Source organism: Polypterus senegalus, chromosome 16 (assembly GCF_016835505.1).
Source record: "Polypterus senegalus isolate Bchr_013 chromosome 16, ASM1683550v1, whole genome shotgun sequence".
Taxonomy (NCBI): Eukaryota; Metazoa; Chordata; class Cladistia; order Polypteriformes; family Polypteridae; genus Polypterus; species Polypterus senegalus.
In genome coordinates this window covers 18,470,455-18,496,761 of record NC_053169.1, presented here as the reverse complement: position 1 = coordinate 18,496,761, position 26,307 = coordinate 18,470,455, and the positions used below count along the sequence as shown (strand labels likewise).

General features: G+C 38.5%; 1 protein-coding gene across 1 annotated transcript in view; it reads left to right on the top strand.

Annotated features, from left to right (window-relative positions):
* The window catches only part of abcc10 (ATP-binding cassette, sub-family C (CFTR/MRP), member 10), a 51,707-nt gene that overhangs the window by 10,437 nt on the left and 14,963 nt on the right, over positions 1-26,307 (top strand). The window contains exons 3-14 of the mRNA XM_039738078.1: positions 1,805-3,212; positions 6,421-6,648; positions 9,605-9,761; positions 9,849-10,003; positions 10,237-10,316; positions 11,459-11,630; positions 14,441-14,539; positions 16,262-16,451; positions 18,257-18,334; positions 18,506-18,688; positions 19,007-19,139; positions 24,660-24,855. Coding sequence (XP_039594012.1) covers positions 1,805-3,212; positions 6,421-6,648; positions 9,605-9,761; positions 9,849-10,003; positions 10,237-10,316; positions 11,459-11,630; positions 14,441-14,539; positions 16,262-16,451; positions 18,257-18,334; positions 18,506-18,688; positions 19,007-19,139; positions 24,660-24,855 — 3,079 coding nt within the window. The remainder of the gene's footprint in view (positions 1-1,804; positions 3,213-6,420; positions 6,649-9,604; positions 9,762-9,848; positions 10,004-10,236; positions 10,317-11,458; positions 11,631-14,440; positions 14,540-16,261; positions 16,452-18,256; positions 18,335-18,505; positions 18,689-19,006; positions 19,140-24,659; positions 24,856-26,307) is intronic.

Sequence of the window (26,307 nt, the reverse complement as noted above, 5' to 3'; positions counted from 1 at the left end):
TATCTCTGTGCTTACTTATTGATCAGTCCTTCTTAGTTCAAGCCATGCCACAGCATTACAAACAGTATAAGTTCTGCCCATTAACTGGGCCATTTCAAAGTTTCCATTTTACATTTCACATGCACCTTGAACATGGGAAAGGCGCTATATAAATAAAATGTATTATTATTTAAGTGAGAAATGTCATGTGCTTCATCCATTCATTGTAGTTCAGCTTGTATTTATATGATCTTTGTCATGCTGCATGACCCAGATTCTGTGACACTTCAGTCTGTAGAAGGTCACTTTAATAATTTTCATCTGAATTTTCTAATACAGTCCCAGATTTGTTATTTCTTCCATGACCCCAAACTGGTTGCTACAACTGATAAGATGTTCCAAACCATTATGTTCCAGCCACACTTTTGTTTCATAGTTAAGATATTGTAATTTACTGGAAAGCAATGTTCCATTTTGCCAAATACAGTACAATGTTTCTCATTTATACCAAAACGTTAAACTTTTGCTTACTTTGCCCACACATATCTTTCTAGAGCACATATTTATTGTATGGCATACATAACATGGCCAGCTGTATTCTTTTTGAAGAACATTTAGGTTGAGTGGTGACTATAAAACGCCCCCTTGTGAATTTGAGCATGATTGTTCCCTAAAGTGGGCTAACGTGCTATCTGGGGTTACCTCCTGCCTTGTCCCCAGTGTTGCTAGAATTGGCTCTGCTCCTCTCTGTATCTGTGGCGTTGATTAAATGGGTTTCAGAATGGATGGAGGGTTTCCTCCTTTGTATCCTTCCACGTACACTGCTTTATTTTTTCATTAACACTTTGGTCTGTAGATCCTTAGTCTTTTCGGTTCTGTGGGACCTGCTGGAGTACTATAACCCTTGCTTCTTTGTACGGATTTTATTGGATGGCCACTCCAGAGGAATAGGAATGGTGTGAAATTTCCTGTATCTGTACACAATCTGCTCAAGTCTCAACTGATGCCATCCAAAGTGTTGAAAAAATGTTTTATAATTCACTTTCATGAGCATCAACAACTTGTTTAATGATTATCCTCAGAAATCGCAAATAGGGTGTGAATCTCCACCCTTGTAACAGATAAGATATTCTGATGGTGGTAGTTAAAGTTTTGGAATTTGTTTTTAAAGAAACAAGACTCAAAGGATACCTTATTCTAATTTAATTGATCAGAAAATTAGACACAAGTCATCTATATGAAAGAGCAGATTTTCCCAGAGGTTCACCTATCAATAGCGGTAAGGTTCATTATCATTTCTATACTGTATGTTATTTATTTCATCAGGTTGTCTATATTTTTAAGACTTGTGCTAAGATCACATCCATTTTTGGTCAAATTAATGGAGAAATTCTGAAAGGTCCATATCTTTTTGTTTTGCATTGCATTAAAACAGAATTTGCTTTATCAAACAGTTTGAAATAAATTCTATGAAGTGATCTGTACCAATAAGGACTGCCAACTGATTGTTGGACTAGATCAGCCTGAAGTGTTGCCACCCTGTTGCACTCTGGCTCCATTCTGGGGTTTAGTGAATTTGTGTGGTGTTTGCTTTCTTACCATGTTCACCAGGATTTGCTTATAAGGTTCAATGTAAATATGTACGTGACTGCTTGCGTGTGATTGGCTGTCTTTTATGAGGGATGCATGTGAGTTTTCCTTAATGAAAATTATTAAAGCTGTTAACAATCACAGCAGTTTCCTCTGTAGCTTAATTTTTAGAAGTAATTTAAAACTGCAATGGCAGATTTTCTTTATTTAACCTATGTTAATTTTTTCTTTAAAGGAGAGATGGTTTTCGAGTCACCCCATCTTGTGGATGGAGCTGTAGAATTTGTGTGTCTTTCCTTCTGGCACTCCTGTTCATCACTGATATTGGTGTAGTTGCCTTCCTTCACAACTCTACGCTCTATTTGGACATTCTGGTCAATGGTATCGGTACACTTGCTTGGTTAATTCACAGCATAGCCTTGCTGTCTCTTCGGAAATCTGCTTATGGAATGACAAAAGGCCCAGCAACATTGCTGGTTCTGGCTCTCCTACCTGTCATCACTTTGGTCATCACTTTAATATCTTTTTGCTTAGACAGCAACTATACAGACATTGCTCATCCACTTCTTTTGCTTCGCCTGGTACTCGTCTCAGTACAGCTGCTTTTACTTCTGATCTATTTAGTTGCATTTCTGGTACCATCTGCCAGACAACATCACTCCCATTCGGTTAATGATTCAGATTATGCCCCGTTATTACTGGATGCTTGTTTAAGAGGACCAGATGGGCAAATTGTTGCAGAGGATGGCAGTAGCTGGGTTTCAAAGCTTTTCTACTTGTGGCTGAATCCTCTGATGAAACAAGGTGAGCTCCAGGAACTGAACAGATCTTCTGATGTTTACCTGCTCCCAAGAAGACTTCGTGTCAAAACTGTCAGAAGTCACTTTGACAATTGTTGGGAGAAATGCAGACAGGAAAAAGCAGCTCTGGAGGAATCCCTTGTGAACAACAGGACAGATGTCCTAGGCGGTAGACTTCAGAATGGCCCAAGGGACAGGGCTCGAGAGTACACTGATGAATATCAAGACGAAAAACAGGGTCACAAAGTGATTGATGAACCAGAAATCAAACTGCTATCTGTTTTGCACAAAGCATTTGGCTTGAAGTACTATATGCTGGGGGTCATCAAATTGCTTGGAAGCATGCTTGGATTTGCAGGCCCACTGTTGTTAAATGACTTGGTCACTTTCATGGAATCAGGAACTGCTCCTGTTAGTCATGGAGTGTGGTGTGCCATTGGTCTCTTTGCCAGTTCTTTCTTTGGTGCCTTACTTCGAAACTATTTTGTATTTGAGGTGTCCAAGGTGGCTCTTTGTGCCCGATCTGCTGTAATTTCTGCCATATATCGCAAGGCATTGCGTGTCAGTAGTACTACTCTGGCACGTTTCACTTTGGGTGAAGTTGTTAACTTTATGAGTACGGATACGGACCGCTTAGTGAACTTTTTCCAAAGTTTTCATGAGGTGTGGAGTCTGCCGTTCCAGTTTGGAATCACACTCTATCTGCTGTACCTCCAGGTGGGCGTTGCCTTCCTTGGTGGGCTTGCCTTGGCACTACTGTTAGTCCCAATGAACAAGGTGATTGCCAACAAAATCATGGAGAACAACAAACACATGTTAAGGCACAAGGACACACGTGTGAAGGTAGGATCATCTTTTCATATTCATTGATGAGTTTTTTTTTTTTTTTTAAGATGTACATCATTTTCATTTTGTTAAAATGTAGGAAGTCCGTATATGAATGTTGTTTTGGGTCCAAACAAAAGTTAATTGCATTAGGTGGGTCATTGGAGGAAGTACAAATCCATTGGACTAGCTACTCATGCTGCTTTTAGCTATTCCTCTCTGCTTACTATGGTATGCAAAATGCTGAAGACTCTTGATGTTCTGTATTATTTATTAATTTATTGTTCCTATTACAAATATCTGCTACTGTTAGCTGATTAAGCCACACTGTTTCCAAATCAGCTACTTCCAACCACATTGTGAATTCTTACCTCCTCTTACTTTCATCATAACTTAAAACATCTTTAGGTCTAAAATAACTTTTTGTTTCTAATCTAATCCATGCAATAAACCAGCCCACAAACTTTGGTCCCTCAATTGTAAAGAAAACTTACATCAATAGGTAATTTAATTGTTTTGTCTCAGTTCCAGAACTTTCTAGCTCTAAAGTCTGGATCCACATGATTTCATAGCATTGAATCTGCCCTGCTGAGAGTGACAAGTGATCTTCTGCTAGCAATTCATTCTGGGAGCTGTGCTCTGTTAGTTCTGCTGGATCTGAATGCCACCTTCAGAACAGTCAATCGTGATATGCTTATTAATGGACTTAAACATTGGCCTGGCATTTGGAACACTGCTCTTGAGTGGTTTGGAGACTACCCTAGAGGCAGGACATTTGGTGTCAACTTTGGTAGCTCATCATATTCTACAGACCCTGTTATCTGTGGGATACCCCAAGGAACTATTCTTGAACTGGTTCTTTTTTCTTTGAATATGCTGCCACTTTCCACTATATTAACATTCCTTATCCACACACAAAATCGGACTGAGGTGAATAACCCAGTAAAGGCAGAAACCTGTTTTCTTAAAAATCCGCGTTTTCATGGGCAAGTAATCTTCTGGAGTTTTCCCTTGTCAAATCGCTTCAACATCATTAACCTCATCATTGGCCACCATGAATCTGAAAGTAAGCATGATGCCTGTGATAATTTCTTGTGTTTTATAAATATGTTTAGTCAAATTGGCACATTATTTATAGGTTTCTGTTACCAGATTTCACACAAGCACACTCTTTCCTGCTTGGATGTGCAATTAAGCCCTGCAAAAGACCTAGTAAGTGTACTTCTTGCCTTATAGCCAGTGCTGCTTGAATAATAATAACACAGGTATTTGTACTTTAGTAAGATAAAGTGTTATGCTGGGTTACTCGTTACTTTAAAAGGTGATTGGACTATGTAACGCGTGCTACTTTAACATGTTACTCTACTGCTGTCGAGATGGTGTTGCTGAGTTTAGCACTGTACATGTAACTCATCAGCATACATTTAGTGATTTTCTGAAATATTGAGACAGATTATTTCAACCATGAATGGGAAATAATGCAATTGCCTGAACATTTATGTCTAGAAATTTATTTTGTGGGCACTTCCTCCCATGGTTACTGAAAGTATGTGCAAAACAAACATATACACAGGCATACAGGGTGCAACATACATACATAGACTGCAGAATCCTTAACAGTAACCTGGTTAAGGGTTTACATGGCCACACCTCTGCCTCCAGCAAAAGAAGCCCAAACCATCACACTTACTCCTCCGTGTTTGGCAGTTGGTGTCACACACTGAGAAACCATTCTTGCAGGACTCCACAGTGGATATTTCAAGGCTCTATTTTGTCCTTTATGGAATGGCCTTCTTGCTGACACTCACCCTGTCAAACCTGCAGCACAAAGTCTCCTCTCCACAGTACAGACTGACACTTGGCTTTTTTGACCTGTACTGTTAAGCTGTGCGTGAAGCTATTGTGCTGTGAGGTGCCTATGACCACACAAGGTGGTGACCCTCAGAAACTTGTCTTTTGATTGGGTTGTGACTTTGGGTCTACCAAATCTCGTCCTATCAGAGCTTCTTCCAGTTTCCAATTGCTTTTGGATTGAGTAGGGGACCACTGGACTCACTGACACTTTCATTTTTTTTGCACTTTAAATGAAAGGCTAACACATCAAAGGGAAATAATTCTCTGTCTCATTTAATTTGTTAATTGCCAATTTCTTGCCATTATCACTAGAATATTGCCCAAGTAGGACTTCAGAGTGTGTAGTAACAGTCTGTCCAAGTCTGCTTTAAGACACACTGAGGGTTTTAAGTAATCAACAGAAGTTGGGGCACCGTTGCAAATTGTTTGCTTCAACTTGCAAGTCATACATACCAGCCTAACTCTGGAGATATAAGTGCTAAGTTATGTCATAAGAGGGTTACATTTTGTGCTCATAAATAATTCTGAACCTCTTCTAGGAGTACAATATGTGAACCACAACAAGAATATGGAACAACACAATGTATTTATTAGGTTAATGCTTTTATTCAAATGAACTAACAAATCAAAAATCCATGCTAAATCTGTACTATGCAGTAAATATAATTGATAGCACTAGACAAAGAAAATATTGTTTGGTGTTGGGTGTATCTTACGAATTTTGGCCTTTATATTTTCCTGTCACACACCACTTATTTGCAATTGCCTATTTATGCGATTTCCTCTCATATTATACTTATACATGACCAGTGAAAAATTTTAGAAAAGCTCAGTTTTTCTTTAAATATAATCAGTTGAAATGCAATGAACAAGCTAAAATGGTGAAAAGGGAAGCAATAAACTGCCAGAGGTTTCATTTAAAGTTTAGGTTAGCAAAAACTGAAAAAAGGAAATGTCAGAATATTACAAATGGGCCTTCCTCAAGGAAGAACTAATAGATTACAAACTACACATATTCTGCTGCAATCAAAGTAAATGCTTCTCTCTAGGTGGCACACATTATATAATATTCATTAGATTTGTTTTCTTCTGGGTGGCACAATGTAACTTTGTTTATCACTGCCACATTACATTTTCAGTTTTCGATTTGAATCCTGAATCGTATTCTGGCTATGTGAAGTTTGTTTTTTATTCTGTATCTGTCTTATGTATACAGTAATCGATTGGTACCTGCTCGTTTTTTGAAAAAATCATGACAGGCTGAGACCTTAGCAGTGCTTATGATAAGTAAAGTATGCGTGTCCTCCAGAAATTTCCAGTGTTCTTTTCCATTTTTATATCTCTATGTCTTTAATCCTAATGTTCATTGCAGCTGGTAACAGAGGTCTTATTTGGCATACGTGTGGTGAAATTTTATACCTGGGAAAAGCTGTTTTCTGAGAAAATCTCTGCCTGCAGAAAACTAGAATTGGCCCGTCTGAAAACCATCAAATACCTGGATGCTGTTTGTGTGTACACCTGGGCTGCTCTTCCTGTAGTCGTTTCAATCCTCACTTTCATTACCTACGTCCTACTGGGCCATGAACTGACAGCTGCCAAGGTAAGCCATTAAAGCCTTTGAGTTCCTTGTTGTTCTTTTTACCTGACAGAGAGAGAATCTGTATAATGTGCAAAGTAGGTTTCTTTACAGAGTTTTCTGAGGTACTAAACAACTGAGGTCAAGCATGTCATTGCCATCTGCTTTCTGTAGAGAACATTGTTAAATGAGCTGTGCCAGGGAATGAGAAGTTTTAGCAAGGTTGACTGAGCCTCTGTAGATTTTAATACATTGATTGATGGTAGTTGTTTGGCACAGTTAAAGATGCTAAGATTTGCATTGGGTGTGACGAAGATGGATAGGATTAGAAATGAGTACATTAGAGGGACAGCTCAAGTTGGACGGTTGGGAGATAAAGTCAGAGAGGCGAGATTGCGTTGGTTTGGACATGTGCAGAGGAGAGATGCTGGGTATATTGGGAGAAGGATACTAAGGATAGAGCTGCCAGGCAAGAGAAAAAGAGGAAGGCCTAAGAGAAGGGTTATGGATGTGGTGAGAGAGGACATGCAGGTGATGGGGGTGACAGAACAAGATGCAAAGGACAGGAAGATATGGAAGAAGATGATCTTCTGTGGCGACCCCTAACGGGAGCAGCCAAAGGAAGGAGAAGATTGATGGTAGTTGTTGTTTCTGAGGTAAGAGAAGGTTTATGGATGTAGTGACAGAGGACATGCAGGTGATGGGGGTGACAGAACAAGATGCAGAGGACAGGAAGATATGGAAGAAGATGATCTTTTGTGGCGACCCCTAACGGGAGCAGCCGAAGAAAGAAGAAGATTGATGGTAGTTGTTGTTTCTGAGGTGGTGCCAGCTGAATCCTCAGATTGTTTTGTAACTGCTCAGAGTGGCTCACTAGAGCTTATTGGGAGAGCAAAACACAGTACTGGCTACTCCTAACATGTGGTGTTGGTAGATTCAAATACAAATTCAAGACAAAAACAGCAACTTTAGCTATGAAATTAACTGAAATGAAAAAGCACTAATTGAATGAAAGAGTAAAACACTTCATTGCCAGCAAGATATTACAGATGCCAGGTGCAGGTAGAGAGTGAAAAATGACAGGCACAGTTCAGTAAATAAAAAACATTAGGCGGAGACAGAATCACAAAACACTCAAGTAAAAGAGAAGCAAACTTTTACATAAGGCACAATACTATAGTGTTCATTGAAGGATGGGTTTTTTTTTATCATCCCACCCCTTCTATCATATGGCTTCCATATGATAAATGTTTCCAAGCAATATCATTGCATGTGAATGATCAGCAGGGCACTTTCTGAGAGCAACACATTTGTTAAAGGCACAGGAACTTCGGTTCAATCCCTCATGATCTGACAGTCATGATCTGTTCAGAGCAGCTTACTGTTTCATTCCCAAGTCTTCGTGGGTTTTCTATGGGTATTTCATTTTCTTTATGTATCCTAAAATCTTGCTTTCCATGTTGACTATAACCTAAGCATTGCAACTGTAACAGTTAAGTATGAATTTTTCAATTAGTTCCTGTCTTTCTCCCATTGCTGCAGTGGTTTCTTACACCCTCTAATAAAAAAAAATAGTGAATGTGTACACAATGACAGGGTTTATAGATCAAGTTACATTTACAGATAATATGGTGACATTATTGTTAGGGACACTGTTGCTGCCTCATAGCTTCAGAATTGTAGATTTGTATACTGTCCTGGACAGTGTGTGGAGGTAACACATTTTTCCTGTTTCTCTATACTTCTCACTCTGAGTATTATAGCATTCCTTAAAAATGACAAATCTGTGTAGGTTAAACAATATAAGTTTGGTATTTTTTAAGTAAATTTTATTTCTTCACAATCATGGTATATATTAAAATTCTGTTCTGAAGTGAATTATTTTTTATTAATTTAAAAAAATTAACATTTTATCTGTTGTTGTACCTAACAATGGGGGTGAAGGGTACAAGGGTCCATAGATGAATGAACACATCTATAAACCTACCAAGTATGTCCACTTTGAAGCAGTAAAGGTTTCAATTTAAGAAAATACTTCTTTCACGTTTATGAGGCATCCTTGTAATAAGAACTGGAAACTTGAAATAAGTATTTTATCATAGATTCGTGGAACTGTTTTTCTGGAGGTAAGATTCTGCTTATCAGTGCACAACCTTTATCATGGATGGAGTTATGACAACCTGGGAGCCACAAGAGCCCTGAAAAACGCCACTGAAGAAAATGAACGGTGGAATAAAGGGCACAGACTAGTTTTAACATGGCTGAATTCCACAATTGTGTTTTAGTTTGTACTTTTTAACATGGATATGCTCTTATGTAGTATGTATAAAATCTCAAGACATGGATCATTACTCAATAATATTTTTGGCATGAAAACATTTTTGTTACGTTTTAAGGCTTTTTCATTGACCTATGGACCTGTGAATTGATTAGCACCATTGTAGACTGCCTGAACAGACAAGGAATGTTTTAAATTTATAATAAACAGTTCACTTTAGAACACATTTTTATTTGGAAAATTAATATATGCCATGATTGTGAAGAAATAACTTTGACTTGAAAAATACCAAACTTATCTTTTATGTTAACTTGTGGGTTCAAACTGCCTTGGTAGGGGTGTGTGTGTGTATGGCTAAGCCCTTCAGAGTCTGAGATATGTTTTGGACCCCTTCTAACCTGAATTTGATAAGCAGGTACAGAACATACCCACATATTATTATATCATTAATTTTTTGTGCTTTTTTCTTAATAGAACAGTCTCACTTAAGAAACATTACTTGTAAGGTGAGAGGTTAGCTTTAGTTTGGTGTTGCTTTTAGTAAAACCTTTAGTTTCAAGTTCATTGCAAGTATTTTTATTTTCAGTTTTAAAAGTATGGTATCTAAAAATTTTAAGTGAGCTCTGAATGGATGGATGGGCAATGCAAGTACAACATACATAACCCAGTTTTAAGACAGAAGTAACCTATTTAATTTTTCAGGTTTTTACTGCATTGGCGCTAGTTGGCATGTTGATATTGCCTCTGAATAACTTCCCATGGGTTTTGAATGGAACCTTAGAGGCTAAAGTATCCCTTGACCGAATCCAACGTTTCCTCCAACTTTCAGATCAAAACTTAAATGCTTACTACAGCCTCAGTACGTACTCGTCTTCTCTTTGAGACAGTTTGTATTTATGTGCTTGTTACTATGTTTTACCTTTTTTTTGGCAAAATGTTCCAACAGCAATTCCCGATGACCCTCATGCAGTGATTGAGTTAAAACAGTCAACTTTTACATGGTTTGTACCAAGAAATAGAGACCTACAGGAGACCATTGCAGAGGATGAAAACCACCAGGGCAGTCTTCAGCTGTGCAATTTGAACCTCACTGTAAAAAAGGTTTGTTTGACCCAGTACTCTCAATATGGCTTTAAAGAAAACCTTTTTCAAAGAGCATTACTGGCTTGATTGCTTCATTATAAAATCATAGTAAGTATTTTATATCTGTCTGTTATTAGCCAGTAAACTTGGAAGAAAGCACAGTAGTAGCACAGTGGGAGATTTTTCTTTCTTTTAAGTTGTGTTTATATTATGTACCCTTATTGTATGTGTTTTCATTTTTTGCCTGCTAGGGAACATTTGTTGCTATTATTGGCAAGGTAGGCTGTGGAAAGAGCTCGTTGCTTTCTGCTATCACTGGAGAACTAAACAGGTACGCTTATCTCAGAGGCAGGCATGGGAGGAATACATTCCATCAACTAACTCATAATATTTTAACTTAAATACACTACCAGTCAAAAGTTTTCGAACACATCACTTTTTTCAGTTTTTATGGAAATGCATGAAGTTTAATGACTTAATTTTTCATGAAATCAAGATATAGAACAACTAAACGGCAAATAAAAAAAGGAATTATTAAGTTTACAAAATGAACATAATTCCTTGACTTTTTTTTTTTTTCAAAACTTTTTCAAAACCTGGCAGGATCTAATCAATAACATTTTAGAATTACCATTTAAACCGAGGAAGCAGGTTCTCTCCACTCTTTTGCTCCGTTTATCTTTATTCATTTATTAATTTATCTATTTACTTATTTTTACTAGCTTAAAGTTTTACTCTGCTGGCCTAGCTCTCTTTCTCAGGGGTGGGGGTTGATTTGTTTCAAACCTTTTTTGTAAAACTTGAGTTATTTGTATGGAATGTTATTTGATTTTAATAAAAAAAAGTGTACAAAGTTTTATTCAAAGTTTTGATTCAGGAATGGCTTAAGGAATGGCTTTCTTACGCCACCCGCCCTGTCAAATCTGCAGTGCAAAATCTACTCTCACAGTAGAAACTGACACTTTTTTTGCCAACTGCCAAGTTGTGCTTGAAGCTGTTGTGCTGTTAGACACTTTTCCCAAAAGCTGGTGATCCTCAGAAACTTTAACTGATTTTATTTGAAAAACAACTGGTGTTCCGAAACCTTTCACAGGTGATGTTAATCACGGTGATTGGTCAGAAATAAAGCATTTATTCTTAGCATTTAAGTCGAATTATACTAACGCTTGCCATCATTATTGTTATGCAGCACAGCCTAATAGGTGAAGTGTTGGAATAAAAAGTACAAAGTTGCCAGTATACTGTACGTTATACTGTTGGCTCAGTATGTCTGGGCAAGTTACCTAACCTTAAACAATTCTACAGTAATATGTAAGATGCGTTGAGTAAAGGTCTTAGCTAAATAAATTTAAACATAATTATTGGTGGCAAACTTCACAAAAAAATAATTAACCTTAGTTCATCAATGTCCTAGTCATTGAGGAGGAGGAGATTTTGTCTTATGTAACGTATCAAAATGTTTCTTTACTGCAGGTGTGAGGGTGTGGTATATGTACAGGGCAGAGATCAGGGTTTTGGACTTGCTGTTCAGGAGCCGTGGATTCAACATGCTACTGTCCGTGAAAACATCCTATTTGGTAAAGAATACAACAGCCGATTTTATCAAGCAGTCATTGAGGCCTGTGCACTGACAGATGACCTCAATGTAAGTGTTCTCCTTTTTTCCTCTAATTTAAAATAATTTTCTGAAAAAACTGGATCGATGAAATTAGAGTGTGACATCTTTTAAAAAAGTCAATAATGATATATAAATGTGTACGGCCAATTGTTGAAATTAATTTGTGAAAAGCCCACTGATAGGATTTAGAAATGGCATAAAAAGTCACATTTTTTAAGCAGTGCATTTTATTAATTTAATTGATTCTGATTTTGTGTTTTTTACATTATTTGTAAATATACATTTTTATATTTTTCTGTAATTTTGTTCAATTTAACATGTAATTTTCTAGTATCCTTTTACTTATAAATAATTAATAACATGCCCTGCGATGGACTGGCACCCTGTCCAGGGATTGTTCCTGCCCTTGAGCCTTATGCTTGCTGGGTCGGGCTTCAACTTCCCTATGACTCTATTTAGAATATAGCAGGTTTGGAAAAGTTCAAGTTTATTTGTCATTCCTGCCATATCTAAAATACAGTGGGATGAAATTACATTACTCAAGACCAGAAAATGTGCAGAAAGGGAAAAAACACAAAAAAAGTAAACTAAGACAGATTTAAATTCACAAAGTCCAACCAATACTTGTGTAAAATAGTTAATTAAATACTATGGCTAAAAATAAATAATTATGTGTATAAAAACTGGCTTGTTATGTGCATGTTACAGAGAGTTTAGCAGTCTTATTGCCTTATGGAAAGAAGCTAGTGCACATTCTGTTTGTTCTTTATTTTATGGAACGCTATCTTCTACCACATGGCAAGCGATCGAACAGTTCATGAGCTGGATGTGAGAAGCCTCTCATAATGCAGGGGGCTTTCTTCATGCATCTGTCCTTAAACATGTCCTCAATGGAAGGGAGAGAGACCCTGATAACCCTCTCAGTCATCCTCATCACACCTTACAGAGTCTTCTGTCAGACACACTGCAGTTTCCGTACCAAGATGTGATGTAGTTTGTCAGGACACTTTCAATAGTGCCCCGGTAGAAAGTAGTAAGGATGGGAGGAGGGATTCTCACTCACTTTAGCCTCCTAAGGAAGTGCAACCTCTGCTGAGCTTTCTTGACCTGGTGTGTGGTATTGAGAGTCCAGGAGAGATCCTCAGTGATGTAGACACCCAAGAATTTTTTGCTACTGATCCTCTCCACAGGAGAGCTAGTGATATACAGTGGGGGATGTTGAGCCTTTGCTCTCAAGTCCACATTCAACTCTTTTGTCTTGTTGACATTAAGGGACAGATTGTTGTCCCCACATCAGCTCACTAACTGTTCCACCTCTGCTCTATAAGATGTTTCATTTTCATTACCTAATATTGTTGTATCATCAGCAAACTTTAATGAGTTGATTTGTGCTAGATTTGGCAGTACAGTCATGTGTTAGAAGAGTTAAAGAGCAATAGACTGAGCATGCAGCCCTGAGGGGCTGAGGAAACTGAATGACTGAATGAATCATTTACATCAGATGCATGCTTTTTAGACTTTTTAAATAAAAGCACTTGTATCTCTATAATGCAGATATGAATTTTAATGCTTTGCTTATTACTTAAATATGCATGAAACATATATTTCTGATAGCTATTAAATAGCAGCAATGTCAAAATTTTGAAAGGGAAATTGTCCGTCTATTCATTTTATTATACCTCTTTTCCTATTTCAGCTTTTTAGGGAGCCAGACAGAACCATGAAAGAAAACCAGCCCTAAACGGGTTATGTTACATACAATGACTTGCACAAAAGACCTATTTAGAAATTTTATTTAGAAATCACCTGCAATACACATCTATGGAACAGAGAAGGAAACTTCAGTAATCAAAGAAGCCGACATGGACATGGTGATAGGGAGCAAACTCCACACAGACAGTCAAGTCAGGCTAGTAATTGATTTCCAGGCCTATAGAGTTGGGATATTGCAGCCAAGCCCCACTTTGACACCAAACTTTATGAGAGGAATAAGTTGCACTCAAAAATAATGAACAGAGAAAAAAAAATTCGGCAAAATGAGAAAAATAGCTGGTGATATTTTCTCAATATGAATAATGTGAATTTCCATCCTGACTTTTATTTTATATGGCTAATACTTTGTTTACTCTGTGTAATTTACTGTAATTCTGGGATTTTTTTTTTAAAAGAATTCAAAGTCATAAAGACTATTTTCTGTTATTTGAAATAGGTGAATATATTTCATTTAGATACAGATCAGAAAACTGTTTATAGTGTTTTTGTGATAAAAAATTAACAGTATATTTTAAACAAGTTCAGGGTTTTAAATAATTTAAGCACAATATACATGGAGTGGCCATTTTTTGGGTGAATCAGCTATTTGTTAAGTTGGTCGTTTATTGGCCGTCAGAACTGCCTTAGTACATTGAGGTATGTGATGCTGACACTTTGGGGCACAGGGCCACTTAAATTTTTAGTCTTGCTCTTTCTCTGTCTGAATTACAAGCAGATGTAAACACAAAACATCTGGTATCCAACTTCTTCTTTAAATCCATTTGATTGTAATTAAGATGCTGTAATGACTGAGTGGTCAATTATGTATGAAGGTCAGGTATATCTAATTATTTAATAATATAATAGTGTATCTTATATGTCAAACATCCACAAAGTTTTATCTGATTGTATCTCAGACCTCATATGCTGCAGTCTGGGGCACACATATTTAATGTGTTGTATGTTAACGTATTTTTCAAGGATGTATGCATTTTGAATGAATTCACTTTAAAGGCCACTTGTGCAAATGTGATACATTACAGGCTAATATTATAAGCTAAGATCTGCTGTTGTGTTGTCTGTAGATACTGCCTCACAGGGACCAAACAGAAGTGGGAGAAAATGGAGTCACCCTCAGTGGAGGGCAGAAAGCTCGACTGGCCCTTGCCAGAGCAGTGTACATGGTAAGTTTTTATTCCAAATTAGTTTGTGTTTCTTTATAGAAAAAGATGTTTCATGTGCAAATATAGAATTAGGTGATGCAATGTATAACCACATAAATAACATTTTTAATTGCACTAAGCAATTCAAAAATTAAATACCAAGAAGCTATTAGGAGACCACTTGTAAGATTTCTGCTGTTTCTATTCTCTGGGTTTCTCTGGCCTTATCATAGGTTTCAGATGTTTTTCTTGTGATTTTTTCCTTACACCTCAACTAAATTGATTATTCAAAGAATACCTTCACTTGTTTATGTATCATTCTTTTAAGTAACTAGTGTTTACTATTACAATTTAGCTATACTTCCTGAGGAGTGGCGCAGTGTTATAGCTGCTGCCTCTCAGTAAGGAGACCTGGGTTTGCTTCCCGGGTCCTCATTGCGTGGAGTTTGCATGTTCTCCCTGTGTCTGCGTGGGTTTTCTCCGGGTGCTCTGGTTTTCTCCCACAGCCCAAAGTCCAAAGACATGCAGGTTAGGTCCTAAATTGGCCCTAGTGTGTGCGTGGTGTGTGTATGTGTGCCCTGCGGTGGGCTGGCGCCCTGCCCGGGACTTGTTCCTTGCGCCCAGTGCTAGCTGGGATTGGCTCCAGCAAACCCCCATGACCCTGTGTTAGGATATAGCGGGTTGGAAAATGACTGACTATACTTCCTGATCAGGATGTACTTGGGAGAAGTTTTTGCATTGGTACTGATCTGCTTACCTAACTGAGTATCCATCCATCCATTTTCCAACCCGCTGAATCCGAACACAGGGTCACGGGGGTCCGCTGGAGCCAATCCCAGCCAACACAGGGCACAAGGCAGGAACCAATCCTGGGCAGGGTGCCAACTCACCGCAGGACACACACAAACACACCCACACACCAAGCACACACTAGGACCAATTTAGAATCGGCAATCCACCTAACCGGCATGTCTTTGGACTGTGGGAGGAAACCCACGCAGACACGGGGAGAACATGCAAACTCCACGCAGGGAGGACACGGGAAGCGAACCCGGGTCTCCTAACTGCGAGGCAGCAGCGCTACCAATAACTCAACAAATTTAACCAGCCTTTCCTGGTGTAGTCATGAAATATCCACTTCTTCCACATTAAAGGAATACTCCACTCAGAAATGATATTTTTGTTATATTACTTACCCCAAGTAGTTTGCAGCGAAGGCTGAGAACAAAACGTTAGTCTCATCTTTTCATGCAGAACAGAGAGAAAAAAAGGTTATGATATAATAGAACCCCAGTGGTGTCCAATGCTGTCCAATGGCAAACAATATGACATTGTTTTGTACATGCGGGGGACAGAAGAAAACTTCACATTACTTGCTCAAGACTTTTAGCAAAAGTTTTACTAAATGTCTACTTGTGGAAAAATCCATGTACATTATAAACAGAAAAACACATTCCCATAAATACAGGAAGACAGGAAAGAACTAAACTTGAAATTGTGCTCACAAAGAAAACCATACAAACACACAGTTACTACCAGCTTTACTGATCCCCTGTCTTTTGGCTGTGGGAAAAAGTTAAGAGTCTGTAGGAAAAATCATACAGATACATGCAGAGCATGCAAACCACAAGTCTCATCCCGGAGTTACTGGCAATTTTCTGGAGTCTTTTCAGAACATGTACTTATTTATTGTTAGTAAAAATATATTAGTAAAATTGTATTTATATACTGTCTCTTTTTAAGGAAAAGGAAATTTACCTCCTAGATGATCCATTAGCTGCTGTTGACTGTGATGTAGCTAATTTCCTCCTGGAGAAGTGCATTTTGGGAATCCTAAAACACAAGACACGAATTCTGTGCACACATCGACTAGAGTTCTTAGACAAGGCTGATGTTATTGTTCTGATGGACGATGGAAAGATTGCTCAAATAGGTATTATCTTTAAATTGTGTTAAAGAAACGTGAGTATGTGATTAACAGTTTACCAGGATGAATTCTAATCAACGCTTAATGACACCTTTGCTGAAATTGTAGCCCTTTCTATTCAAGACTTAAGTGATTGACAACTCTTACCCTGCCAAAGTAGGAAGTGCTCTTTAGGGTCAGGGCTGTACCTGAATGTTCTTTTCTGCACTTTTTCTAGTACTTCAGTGTGTTGTTAGTATTGTGTTGACCACAATTGCACATAATACTGTAAATCTGTTTAGTACATAGTATAGATTAATCAAATTTTGATAGATAGATAGATAGATAGATAGATAGATAGATACTTTATTAATCCCAAGGGGAAATTCACATAATCCAGCAGCAGTATACTGATACAAAGAAACAATATTAAATTAAATAGTAATAAAAATGAAAAGAATTAAAATAAAATTAATGTTCGCATTTACTCCCCCGGGTGGAATTGAAGAGTCGCATAGTGTGGGGGAGGAACGATCTCCTCAGTCTGTCAGTGGAGCAGGACAGTGACAAAAGTCTGTCACTGAAGCTACTCCTCTGCCTGGAGATGACACTGTTCAGTGGATGCAGTGGATTATTCATGATTGACAGGAGTTTGCTTAGTGCCTGTCGCTCTGCCACAGATGTTAAACTGTCCAACTTTAATCCTACAATAGAGCCTGCCTTCTTAACAAGTTTGTCCAGGCGTGAGGCGTCTTTCATCTTTATGCTGCCACCCCAGCACACCACCGCGTAGAAGAGGGCACTCGCCACAACCGTCTGGTAGAACATCTGCAGCATCTTACTGCAGATGTTGAAGGATGCCAACCTTCTCAGAAAGTATAGTCTGCTCTGAGCTTTCTTACATAGAGCATCAGTATTGGCAGTCCAGTCCAATTTGTCATCCAGCTGCACTCCCAGATATTTATAGGTCTGCACCCTCTGCACACAGTCACCTCTGATGATCACAGGGTCCATGAGGGGCCTGGGCCTCCTAAAATCTACCACCAGCTCCTTGGTCTTGCTGGTGTTAAGGTGTAAGTGGTTTGAGTCGCACCATTTAACAAAGTCCTTGATTAGTTTCCTATACTCCTCCTCCTGCCCACTCCTGATGCAGCCCACAATAACAGTGTCATCAGCGAACTTTTGCACGTGGCAGGGCTCCGAGTCATATTGGAAGTCTGATGTGTATAGATTGAACAGGACCGGAGAAAGTACAGTCCCCTGCGGTGCCCCTGTATTGCTGCACACAATGTCAGACCTGCAGTTCCCAAGACGCACATATTGAGGTCTGTCTGTAAGATAGTCCACAATCCATGCCACAAGGTGTGAATCTACTCCCATCTCAGTCAGCTTATCCCTAAGGAGCAGAGGTTGGATGGTGTTGAAGGCGCTAGAGAAGTCCAAAAACATAATTCTTACAGCACCACTGCCTCTGTCCAGGTGGGAGAGGGATCGATTTTGTTGTTTATTATTTAAAATTGTATTAGATTTTTGATCTAGGCAGTGTTCAGAAGATGAGAGTATTATCAAAAATCATAAAAAGATTATTTATTATGCAATGTTAACAGTAGGGGGTGTTACAGGACCCCCATCCCCATACAAAACCCCTCTCCCAAATTCCTGGGTGAAGCTGAGCAACTTTCATTTTACCGGACTTGGGTAAAAACAAACATAAAAGCTAAACTAAAAGTAAACACAAGGCTTGTGAAGCAGGTTTGTCAAAATTGTATTTGCTAGTAATTCAAAAAGCTTATTTTGTATTAATTGTATGTGTTTCATGTGATTTATTTCAGGGACACCTTCTGAGATTCTTCCAATAATAGAGGCCCTTCCAAAAACAAGAAAAAATGATGAGAACATGAAGGAGAAAGGTATGGACTGGCTGTAAATGTTACAGCAAACCTGACAATGTTTCATTCTGCAAAGGTAGCCTACAAGCACACAATTTGTCGATATGTAGTATAGCACTCCATTATGACTGGGGATGCTATTGACCTTTCTTGATATTAAACTGCCATTTGTTTTGTTTTCTTATTTACTAGACAATACTGAGAATGACCAAGAGAAAGATAATTCCCTAGACCAAGATGTCACTGTGTCTACCTGTATTGGGGACGAACAGAAGCAGATGGGTGCTGTGGCACTGAGGGTTTATAAGGCTTACTGGCTGGCTGTAGGCAGTTGTCTGGCATTGTTCATCCTCCTTTCACTTCTTCTTATGCAAGGTGTGTGAAATTTGTAACCTGTCAGATTTGGTTTGTCGTGTGCCCTTGGTTGTTTAGCTGTGGCTACTTCTCATGTTGGTTTCAAACTTCATAGAAAAGGGTTTAGTAAAACAACATCCTCTTGAGTTTGTTCCCACAGAGTTAAGACAACACATTACAATAATTCTAATACTGAAAATATCCAATAATAAAAAAACAAATGACATAATGTAATTGATACAGTCTGTTAGGCCCCTTTCATTATTTATGTCTTACTTGCATTTCTTCCTTGTGCTTCTTTCTTAATTTCATATATTTATTTATTTTACTTTCACCCAGCCTCAAGAAATATCTCAGACTGGTGGCTCTCCAATTGGATTGCCAGTTTAAACCATAAAAGCAACATCTCATCAGAAGTCCTGCAAGTCAAACTTTCACCCCGTTTACTCCTATTCTGTCCTGGTGGCCTACTGTAAGTTGATTAAAAAATTGGAAAATAAAAATTTCAAATGGTTATCTTTCTATTTTACATTTATAAATGTTTAGTAGTGATTATCACTTTGGATAATTTAGGATTTATTTCCAAGTGTTTACATTGTTAATAAAAAATTATTTATGGCTTTTCTAGCTTGGGGTGGGCAATGTCGGTCCTAGAGAGCCGCAGTGGCTACAGGTTTTCATTCTAACCCAGTTGCTTAATTAGAAACCAATCCTTGCCAATCTCAGACCTTATTTAATTTTATGGCTTGTTAGTCTGCAATGTTAGGTTCTTATATTGTAGATTGTTTCCTTTCCAAGGATATCCTCCAAATGATTTGAAGCCTAAAACGGATAATCTTCAGTCTGTGACATTTTTCTCTTAAGTGTTTTATTAAATCAAACAGTGCATGATGAACACACACAGATGTAAATGGAAAAAAAAGAATGGAGAACTGCTGGCTGCTTTGTCATTTACATCTTATTGCTAATAAGGAGCCATTAAAACAGTGAATGCAGCAGTTTAGATTTAAATAAGCTATTAAGGGTGGAGGACCTTAACAAGCGAGACCACTAAAATGAAGCATCAAAATGTTACTTGAGCAGTAAGTGCTTCTTCATCAGTAATAACTGACTTCTTATTAAGAAACTGGGCTGGAATAAAAACCTGCAGCCACTGCAGCTGTCCAGGACCGACATTGCCCACACCTGTTCTAGCTTATTAACTAAAAACTTATATACTAAACCTAAACTTTTAAATAGTGCACTTCAGTGGGCTGTGATAGGATTCAGTTTAAAGTTTTTATAGGTCAGGGTTTTCAGGATTATTCTTATTAATATTGCCTTACTCAGCAATAACTCAATTTACTTTCCCAAATGGGAAGCATGTAAATGCCTAATGCAATTTAACATTTAAATGTAAAGACTACTGACTGGGGGTCAGGATTCAATGTACTCCAGCTGATCACGTTTTAGTTTTGTAAACCTGGGCTCCACCGGGGATATACTTTTCAGAGGATCCAGCTGATAAAATGCAATTTATTACCATGTGTAGATAGTAGAATAACATTCTTACTTGCAAATTGCTCCAGGGGCACGATTCAGTGGCATATCCTGCTCTCTGACCTCCAGAGGTCATGAAAAAAGATTTCTCCTTGGGGATTAATAAAGTATATCAAATCAAATTAAACAAAAAGATATTGACTCAATAGTACAATACACAAAAAAGACAAACACACACACACACACACACAACATTCATATATACTGTATATACTGTATTTACAAAATATACCATATATATCTGCAAGTATTTATCAGAGGATGTTGCAGCTCAGGGCTGTAGAAGGCAGTCAGTCACCAGCTTCAGCTTCATGAGGAGGATTATAGAACACACTCAACTGTGTATACTGTATCTGGGCATGTGTTTGCCATTCAGTATCGCTGTTTAGATGCTCACTGTTTATACACAAGCTTCACTGGTGTAGGACACACTAGAAAAGAACATTAGAACAGTCGAGACAAGAACAGGCCATTCAGCCTAATAAGGGTTGCCAGTCCTTTTCACTTAGTTTTTCCAAAATAACATCAAGTGTAGTTTACTACTATCCTACTGTCTACCACACTACTTGGTCATTTATTCCATGTGTCTGTAGTTCTCTGTGTGAAGAAAAAAGTTTCGAACTGTGTCCCCATGTTCTTGCTTAACTCATTTTAAAGCAACAGTCTTGATTCACTGCACTAATTCCCTTCATAATTTTAAACACATCCATGCATCCTTTATCCAACCATTTATATCCTAACACAAGGTTAGGTTAGGTGTCCCAACACAGGGCACAAGGCAGGAACAAACACCGGGCAGGATGCCAACCCACCGCAGGGCACACACACATACATACACACACATACACACCAAGCACGCACTAGGGACAATTTAGCATTGTTAGTGCACCTAACCTGCATGTCTTTGGACTGTGGGAGGAAACCGGAGCACCCGGAGGAAACCCACGCAGACACAGGAAGAATATGCTAACTCCACGCAGGGAGGACCCGGGAAGCGAACCCAGGTCTCCTTACTGCAAGGCAGCCCCCACTTTAATCATGTTACCTCTTAATTTCTGTTTACTTAAACTGAAAAGGCTCAGCTCTTTTACTGTGTCTTCATAATTCATCCCCTGTAGCCCTGAAATCAGTATAGTCGATCTTCTCTGGACTTTTTCTACTGCTGTTATGTCCTTTTTGTACCCTGGAGACCAAAACTGTGCACAGGACTCCAGATGAGGCCTCACCAGTGCGTTATAAAGCTTCAGTGTAACCTCCTTGGACATGTACTCTACACATCAAGGCGCTATATAACCTAACATTCTGTTAGCCTTAATAGCTTCTGAACACTGGCTGGAAGTTAATAGTGACTTGTCCACTATGAACCAAAATCCTTCTCATAAGGGGTACTTTCAGGTTTCAGACCTCCCATTGTGTATTCAAATCTACATTTTTACTTCCTACCTGAAGGCTCATGAGGAGCTTTCACTAGGATCCTCAGTATACAGGAATGATAAAAATTAATTTATGTAAACCACATATTCAGAAAACTGCATTGAACAGTACAGTGTGTAAACTGTTAGAAATTATGTATATGTAAACACAGTGATCTGTCTTGAGTGTAATAATATGTATTGAAATATGGGATTTTGTTTTATTTTAGCAGTTTAGTTTTGAAGCTGCTAGACAATCAAAGTGTTACTGTTGTTACGATGTGCCAGTATTTTACAAGACCAGCAGATTATAAATTTTCAATCAACTGCATTCATAATTCTAAGTATTCTGCAAGTTATAAGAAAATTCAAATTGTGTATGTATCTTCTCAAGTTTTAAACAGAAATGCACCATCTTTAAAATGCAAAATACATTTCTGTGATACATGGCAATTCTCAAGCCTGCTTGGTTCCTACATTTTTTGCAAGCTTTGTTGTAATCCATCCAACTTGTGTACTTGTTGGTTTGATGCTGACAATCAAATCAATTGTAATCTGTAACACTGTGTCCTGTAAAAATCTAAGACTAAAACATGTACATACACTCACCTAAAGGATTATTAGGATTACCTGTTCAATTTCTCATTAATCCAATTATCTAATCAACCAATCACATGGCAGTTGCCTCAATGCGTTTAGGGGTGTGGTCCTGGTCAAGACAATCTCCTGAACTCCAAACTGAATGTCAGAATGGGAAAGAAAGGTGATTTAACCAATTTTGAGCGTGGCATGGTTGTTGGTGCCAGATGGGCCGAGTTGGTGCCAGACGGGCTGAGTATTTCACAATCTGCTCAGTTACTGGGATTTTCACGCACAACCATTTCTAGGGTTTACAAAGAATGGTGTGAAAAGGGAAAAACATCCAGTATGCGGCAGTCCTGTGGGCGAAAATGCCTTGTTGATGCTAGAGGTCAGAGGAGAATGGGCCGACTGATTCAAGCTGATAGAAGAGCAACTTTGACTGAAATAACCACTCGTTACAACCGAGTATGCAGAAAAGCATTTGTGAAGCCACAACACGCACAACCATGAGGCGGATGGGCTACAACAGCAGAAGACCCCACCGGGTACCACTCATCTCCACTACAAATAGGAAAAAGAGGCTACAATTTGCACAAGCTCACCAAAATTGGACAGTTGAAGACTGGAAAAATGTTGCCTGGTCTGATGAGTCTCGATTTCTGTAGAGACATTCAAATGGTAGAGTCAGAATTTGGCGTAAACAGAATGAGAACATGGATCCATCATGCCTTGTTACCACTGTGCAGGCTGGTGGTGGTGGTGGTGTAATGGTGTGGGGATGTTTTCTTGGCACACTTTAGGCCCCTTAGTGCCAATTGGGCATCGTTTAAATGCCACGGGCTACCTGAGCATTGTTTCTGACCATGTCCATCCCTTCATGACCACCATGTACCCATCCTCTGATGGCTACTTCCAGCAGGATAATGCACCATGTCACAAAGCTCGAATCATTTCAAATTGGTTTCTTGAACATGACAATGAGTTCACTGTACTAAAATGGCCCCCACAGTCACCAGATCTTACCCCAATAGAGCATCTTTGGGATGTGGTGGAACAGGAGCTTCGTGCCCTGGATGTGCATCCCACAAATCTCCATCAACTGCAAGATGCTATCCTATCAATATGGGCCAACATTTCTAAAGAATGCTTTCAGCACCTTGTTGAATCAATGCCACGTAGAATTAAGGCAGTTCTGAAGGCGAAAGGGGGTCAAACACCGTATTAGTATGGTGTTCCTAATAATCCTTTAGGTGAGTGTATAACAAGAACACCACAAAGTACAAATACCTATTTAATCTAGTTTAAGCAGAATTATAGGAGTACATATAATTCTTTACTTCATATATTTTAATACAGTCACCCATAAATCAAATTAGGATTTCAGGGATGGATAAATGAGTGCATCCCTGCATAATGTATTTAATATAATATATACACTAACACAGGATCAGTTTACAGTCACCATTTAAACAAATGTGCATAACATGGGGTTGTGATAAGAAATAGAAATCCAGTGTGGAGAATGTGCAAATTCCACACAGAAGGCACCTGGAGGCTCATGGCAAACAGAGATTATTATCATTTAGAAGGTGCTGTCTGTCTGGAGTTTTCATGTTATCTCTGTGTTCATGTCCAGTATGTCTACTCTTGATATTGTAGTTTTTTCGTAAGCCTTTTTGAATAATTTGCAAATTTGTAAATAAATGTTGAGTGCACATGAAAGCACATTGAGTAATGGACTGAAATTTGGTAACTGGCTTAATTTCTATGTTTCACTTAAATCAGCCAGGATACTTATGATCCTGTAATAAAAAAACAGGTTCAGATAATGAAAATGGAATGTGAATTTTAAAATGGGAGCATATCAGACTTTGACAATTGATCAGTAGAACCCAGTTTATAGAATTAGTTAATAATTTCAAAACCAGAAGCCAAAATCAAATTCTATTATTTAACAATCAATAATTATAAGGGCCTATCAAAATACTGACATTTTTTGAATGTCTAAGTTCTTTAAAACAGTTTATTTTGTTATCAGTAATGCAGTAATGAGTGTTGCTACCACACATCGTCAGGAAACTGGTTTGAATGGTGGCCCAGTCAGTGTTCTATGTAGATGCCTTTCTTGTGCCTGAGACTATGGAAGATCCAACTCTATACAATCCTGAATTTAGATTCTGCAAGTTCACTAAATTGTGGATGGAAAGCATTTTATTTTGTTGATATTTTGTAAAATTAAAATAGCATTCTTTGTAAAGAAATCAATTTTATTTTTGATAAAAGCTAAGTCTAGAACTTGACACATGTTTTTTCTATTCATACTTCCTTCTTTAGAAATTCTTGTAGAATCTTTTTTGTTTTAAATCTTACCCTTTATCCTGTAAAGCTGTCTGTGCATTGGTTCTAAACAGTTTTTATAATTGAAGTGTATAATTGTTATTTATTTATTTTTTTTAAAGGTACCCTGTTACAATTCCTGAGGAGAACACTACATTGCACACTAACACTTCAGATGTAAAATTCTACCTAATTGTCTATGGTTCTATTGCTGCAGCCAATTCTGTCTTCACAGTTATTCGAGCATTCTCCTTTGCCTATGGAGCCATTTGTGCTGCAACCATCATTCATGACAGACTACTGAGCAGGGTGTTGAAGGTACTTTTTAAAATAGATTTCAGCTAAAAACTTTATTTTTGTTACATGTACTGTATGTTGTCTGTTCTTACCTGAAGACAATATATACACAAGATTTAATGTAATTGAAGTTCTTATGTGATTTTTATATCTAAAACCCACTTTGCTCGCTCACCCCCGGGTTTTGTTTACTGGATATACAATTTAAAGAGATTGTTATTTTCATGGGAATTGTTACATATGCATTATTTTCACTTTTACTTTAACACTTTTGTGAAAAATACAATAGTTGTCCCTGCGGTGGGCTGGCGCCCTGCCTGGGGTATATTTCCTGCCTTGCACCCTATGTTGGCTGGGATTGGCTCCAGCAGACCCCCGTGACCCTGTAGTTAGGATATAGCGGGTTGGATAGTGGATGGTTGGATGAATACTTGTCCTTTATTTCTGACCCCGGGTGTGGTTACATCTCTTTCTCGCAGGACGTATAATGCTGCTCGCGTTGAAAAGGGGGTGCGGCTGAACGCACACTAAGGAGATGCCATCGGATTATCTGCTGTCTTTCTGCTGCTTGGAAGTTGCCTGTTCTGCTTGTTTCGCTGCCCGATCATTTCAAAGCCTGTACAGCAGCTGTCCTTTTGCCACTTCGTGTCTCTGCCGCTTGTGTTGCAAAGGGGGTTGGGGGGGCAGGGGTTAGGGTGGCTGAACGCACGCTAAGGAGAAGCATTCGGATCATCTGCTGGCTTTTTGCTGCTGGCGAGCTGCATGTTTTGCTTGTTGCTTGTCATTGGTTTAAGAGCTGGGAGCACTTCAAGCGTGTCTGCCAAAAGCAATCCACGTTATTTAAACAATACTTGTCCTTTATTTCTGGTGCCGGGCGTGGTTAAATCACTTTCTCGCAGGACGTATAACGCTGCTCGCGTTGTGAAGGAGAGGTAGGAGGTGACTGAACCCATGCTAAAGAGATGCCATTGGATCTCTGCTGTCGCTCTGCCTGTCGATTATTTTAAAGCCTGTACAGCAGCTGTCCTTTTGCCACTTTGTGTCTCTGCCGCTCGTATCATGAAGTGTGGTCGGGGGGAGCTGATCACACGCTAAGGAGAATCAGGCGGATCAACTGCTGGCTTTCTGTTGCTGGCGAGCTGCGTGTTTTGCTTGTCACTTGTCGTTGTTTTAAGAGCTGGGAGCAAGTTAAAGTGTCTCTTGCGGGACTTCAAATTGTCTTCCGAGAAGATCATGTCTCGTCTCCTCCTTCCCCAAGATTTTTTTTTTTTATAATAGACAAATAATAATCCTCCTTCTGCTAAAGTACATTAGTAGACTTAGACCTTTGTGATCTTTTTTAGTCCACAAAATTTACTTTTTCCAGCCTAATATGTTTTTAAAATTTAATGTGATAACACAGGAATTTTAGGTATGTCAGCAGAATTCCTTACAAGATCTTTTATTTTCTGATCAGTTGTTCTATATTTACAT